Raw genomic sequence first — 5,152 nt, 5'->3', positions numbered from 1 at the left:
GACTGTGGGTGTTCCCATTACTGTCTACAGACTGTGGGTGTTCCCATTACTCTCTACAGACTGTGGGTGTTCCCATTACTGTCTACAGACTGTGGGTGTTCCCATTACTCTCCACAGACTGTGGGTGTTCCCATTACTCTCTACAGACTGTGGGTGTTCCCATTACTCTCTACAGACTCTGGGTGTTCCCATTGCTGTTCACAGTACTGTGGGTGTTCCCATTGATGTTCACAGTACTCTGGGTGTTCCCATTGCTGTCCACAGTATTTTGGGTGTCCCCATGGCTGTTCCTAGTACACTGGGTGTTCCCATTGCTGTCCACAGTACTCTAGGTGTTCCCATTGCTGTCCACAGTACTCTGGGTGTTCCCATTGCTGTCCACAGTCTTTTGGGTGTCCCCATTGCTGTCCACAGTACTGTGGGTGTTCCCATTGCTGTTCACAGTACTCTGGGTGTTCCCATTGCTGTCCACAGTACTGTGGGTGTTCCCATTGCTGTTCACAGTACTCTGGGTGTTCCCATTGCTGTTCACAGTACTCTGGGTGTTCCCATTGCTGTTCACAGTACTCTGGGTGTTCCCATTGCTGTCCACAGTCTTTTGGGTGTCCCCATGGCTGTTCCTAGTACACTGGGTGTTCCCATTGCTGTCCACAGTCCTCTGGGTGTTCCGATTGCTGTCCACAGTACTGTGGGTGTTCCCATTGCTGTCCACAGTACTCTGGGTGTTCCCATTGCTGTTCACAGTACTCTGGGTGTTCCCATTGCTGTCCACAGTCTTTTGGGTGTCCCCATGGCTGTTCCTAGTACACTGGGTGTTCCCATTGCTGTCCACAGTCCTCTGGGTGTTCCCATTGCTGTCCACAGTACTGTGGGTGTTCCCATTGCTGTCCACAGTACTCTGGGTGTTCCCATTGCTGTCCACAGTACTCTGGGTGTTCCCATTGCTGTTCACAGTACTCTGGGTGTTCCCATTGCTGTCCACAGTCATTTGGGTGTCCCCATGGCTGTTCCTAGTACACTGGGTGTCCCCATGGCTGTTCCTAGTACACTGGGTGTCCCCATGGCTGTTCCTAGTACACTGGGTGTCCCCATGGCTGTTCCTAGTACACTGGGTGTCCCCATGGCTGTTCCTAGTACACTGGGTGTCCCCATGGCTGTTCCTAGTACACTGGGTGTCCCCATGGCTGGTGGGTGTCCCCATGGCTGTTCCTAGTACACTGGGTGTCCCCATGGCTGTTCCTAGTACACTGGGTGTCCCCATGGCTGTTCCTAGTACACTGGGTGTCCCCATGGCTGTTCCTAGTACTCTGGGTGTCCCCATGGCTGTTCCTAGTACACTGGGTGTCCCCATGGCTGTTCCTAGTACACTGGGTGTCCCCATGGCTGTTCCTAGTACACTGGGTGTCCCCATGGCTGTTCCTAGTACACTGGGTGTTCCCATGGCTGTCTGAGACATAAAAAAAGGAACTAAGGTCAGGACGTGACAATTATAGAGTAACCTAGAAGTACTAACGTTGTAACTGAGAGAGGGACAGGTCCTACAGTCTAACCTACTGTAGACCTACTAACGTTTTAGCTGAGAGAGAGATAGGTCCTACAGTCTAACCTACTGTAGACCTACTAATGTTTTAGCTGAGAGAGTGATAGTAGGTCTAATATAGACTATAGGACCTATCACTCTCTCAGCTAAAACATTAGTAGGTCTACAGTAGGTTAGACTGTAGGACCTATCTCTCTCTCAGCTAAAACGTTAGTAGGTCTAATATAGACTATAGGACCTAACATTTTAGCTGAGAGGCTGAGAAGGAATTCCACACCCCTGTCCTGCTGTCTTCACTGGAGGCTGAGAAGGTGTTCCACACCCCTGTCCTGCTGGCTTCACTGGAGGCTGAGAAGGTGTTCCACACCCCTGTCCTACTGGCTTCACTGGAGGCTGAGAAGGTGTTCCACACCCCTGTCCTGCTGGCTTCACTGGAGGCTGAGAAGGTGTTCCACACCCCTGTCCTGCTGGCTTCACTGGAGGCTGAGAAGGTGTTCCACACCCCTGTCCTACTGGCTTCACTGGAGGCTGAGAAGGTGTTCCACACCCCTGTCCTGCTGGCTTCACTGGAGGCTGAGAAGGTGTTCCACACCCCTGTCCTGCTGGCTTCACTGGAGGCTGAGACGGTGTTCAACACCCCTATCCTACTGGCTCCACTGGAGGCTGAGACGGTGTTCGACAGGATGGAGTGGAGAAATGTTTAATATGGGTCCAAACTTTTTAAATGGATGAAGTCCCTATATTTTCATCCAAATGCCATGGTGACTACTAATGGTTTGAAAGCTGACAGATTCCCTTTGGGATGTGCTTGGCAAGGATACTCTCTGTCCCCCTGCTCTACTTGCTGGGGGCGGTGCCTTTAGCAGAGTTGATAAGGAGCAATCCAAGCATTTTTCTGCAGGCAGCATTCAGCACAACATTCCGCTCTAAACGGATGTCTTGCTCTACATTTCCAACCCTGAGAATTCCCTCACATTTTAGACACAATTGCTCAGTAGGGCAAGTTGTCAGGATATAAATCCATGGTGTTCCCTCTCACCATTAACCATCTTCCACTCACCAACTCTATGAAACACTGTCCGTTCCAATGGAAGATACTCACCAGCTCTATGAAGACACTCTGTCCATTCCAATGAAAGACACTCACCAGGTCTATGAAGACACTCTGTCCGTTCCAATGAAAGACACTCACCAGCTCTATGAAGACACTCTGTCTGTTCCAATGAAAGACACTCACCAGCTCTATGAAGACACTCTGTCCGTTCCAATGGAAGACTCTCACCAGCTCTATGAAGACACTCTGTCCGTTCCAATGAAAGACACTCACCAGCTCTATGAAGACACTGTCCATTCCAATGAAAGACTCTCACCAGCTCTATGAAACACTGTCCGTTCCAATGGAAGATACTCACCAGCTCTATGAAGACACTCTGTCCATTCCAATGAAAGACACTCACCAGGTCTATGAAGACACTCTGTCTGTTCCAATGAAAGACTCTCACCAGCTCTATGAAGACACTCTGTCTGTTCCAATGAAAGACACTCACCAGCTCTATGAAGACACTCTGTCCGTTCCAATGAAAGACTCTCACCAGCTCTATGAAGACACCCTGTCCATTCCAATGAAAGACACTCACCAGCTCTATGAAGACACTCTGTCTGTTCCAATGAAAGACACTCACCAGCTCTATGAAGACACTCTGTCCGTTCCAATGAAAGACACTCACCAGCTCTATGAAGACACTCTGTCCGTTCCAATGAAAGACACTCACCAGCTCTATGAAGACACTCTGTCCATTCCAATGAAAGACACTCACCAGCTCTATGAAGACACTCTGTCTGTTCCAATGAAAGACACTCACCAGCTCTATGAAGACACTCTGTCCGTTCCAATGAAAGACTCTCACCAGCTCTATGAAGACACTCTGTCCGTTCCAATGAAAGACATTCACCAGCTCTATGAAGACACTCTGAATGAGGAAATGACATGTCTAATTTGAAGATATTTAAAATAAAATATCTTGGCACGTTGAATTCACTGCAGAGCTCTAGAAAGGATTTCAGTGTAGTTGTGTTCTGAAACAGGATCCCTAGAGAATGCCAAAGATGAAAGTTGGCATCACTCAGGGCTTTTGGCAAGTCTGGGTTGCATACTATAGGCTAGTTGCATCACTCAGGGCTTTTGGCAAGGCTAGTTTGAGCATATCTGGTTGGAAATACCAGGGTATTTCCTACATGCTAGTAGGGTGCTGTAAATCTCAAAGCTTTTTGCTAGGTTGCCCAGTTAACTAAACTTCACTAAAGTTATTCATGAATAGAATTGAGCGTAGGGACAATGAACCACAGGATTGGGCCTCTATCTGAATCCACGTTGACTCTTGTCTGTTTGTGATCCATGTTAGCATGTAGTGGATTTGGGCAAACCAGTAGTACAATTTAAGGCAGGGAAGGGCAAGACTACCCTTAGATTCAGGCTTCGATAGAGTGGAGAACATGATCCAAGGTTTTTTTGCCCAATATACAGTTGAAGTCGGAAGTTTACATACACTTAGGTTGGAGTCATTAAAACTAGTTTTTCATCCACACAACACATTTCTTGTTAACCTGTTGCTTCTACTCGGGACGCTTGCGTCCCAACTAGAGCTCTGGAAATGCAAATGCGCTACGCTAAATGCTAATAGTATTAGTTAAAACTCAAAAGTTCATTAAAATACACATGCAGGGTATCGAATTAAAGCTACACTCATTGTGAATCCAGGCAACAAGTCAGAATTTTAAAATGCTTTTCGGCGAAAGCATGAGAAGCTATTATCTGATAGCATGCAACACCCCAAAAGACCCACAGGGGACGTAAACAAAATAATTAGCATTTCGGCGTTACACAAACCGCACAATAAAATAGAAAACATTCATTACCTTTCACCATCTTCTTTGTTGGCACTCCTAGATGTCCCATAAACACTATTTGGGTCTTTATTTCGATTAAATCGGTCCATATAAAGCCTAGATATCGTTATATGTAGACTGTGTGATAAACGAAAAACATCGTTTCAAAACGTAACGTCATTTTTTTAAATTCAAAAAAAGTCGACGATAAACTTTCACAAAACACTTCGAAATACGTTTGTAATGCAACTTTAGGTATTAGTAAACGTTAATAAGCGATAAAATTCATCAGGAGGCGATGTAAAGATCATTAGCTGTCCGTCTGGAAAAATGTCCGGCTAGAAACTCAACGAAAATATCCGGTCCTAGACCGGATTAGATACGGTGTCCTGCATGTGTTTGACCAAGAAAAAACTCGAAGGAAATGACAAGACTCTAGACACCGTGTGGAAGCTGTAGGTACTGCAACCTCAGTCAATTAATTGTGGTTCACCTTTATCAATGGGATCAAGTAGCGCATGGATATATTTTCCCATTTTCAGTGATCAGTTTTTCCTGTGCTTTTCGATGTAAATGCCGTTCTGGTAAAGCCACAGCAGTGATTTAACCAGTTTTTAAACGTCTGAGTGTTTTCTATCCACACAGACTAAGCAAATGCATATACTATATTCCTGGCATGAGTAGCAGGGCGCTGAAATGTTTAGCGATTTTTAACAGAATATTCAA

The 5,152-nt window shown here is 46.2% G+C and overlaps 1 protein-coding gene across 1 annotated transcript; it reads right to left on the bottom strand.

The window, feature by feature from the left end:
* Nucleotides 1–328: 328 nt before the first annotated feature.
* On the bottom strand, nucleotides 329–1,201 carry LOC135568690 (uncharacterized protein DDB_G0283357-like). Its single transcript, XM_065015447.1, has one exon. It carries the CDS (start codon nucleotides 1,199–1,201, stop codon nucleotides 329–331), a length of 873 nt encoding a protein of 290 aa, XP_064871519.1.
* Between the last annotated feature and the right edge of the window lie 3,951 nt (nucleotides 1,202–5,152).

Source organism: Oncorhynchus nerka, unplaced genomic scaffold, assembly GCF_034236695.1.
Source record: "Oncorhynchus nerka isolate Pitt River unplaced genomic scaffold, Oner_Uvic_2.0 unplaced_scaffold_1432, whole genome shotgun sequence".
Lineage (NCBI taxonomy): Eukaryota > Metazoa > Chordata > Actinopteri > Salmoniformes > Salmonidae > Oncorhynchus > Oncorhynchus nerka.
The sequence above is the reverse complement of the archived record's forward strand: the minus strand, read 5'-3'. Positions and strand labels throughout refer to the sequence as shown.

Excerpts from the sequence above, each read along its gene's own strand:
- LOC135568690 (XM_065015447.1), bottom strand. The coding sequence starts at position 1,201 with ATGGGGACACCCACCAGCCATGGGGACACCCAGTGTACTAGGAACAGC.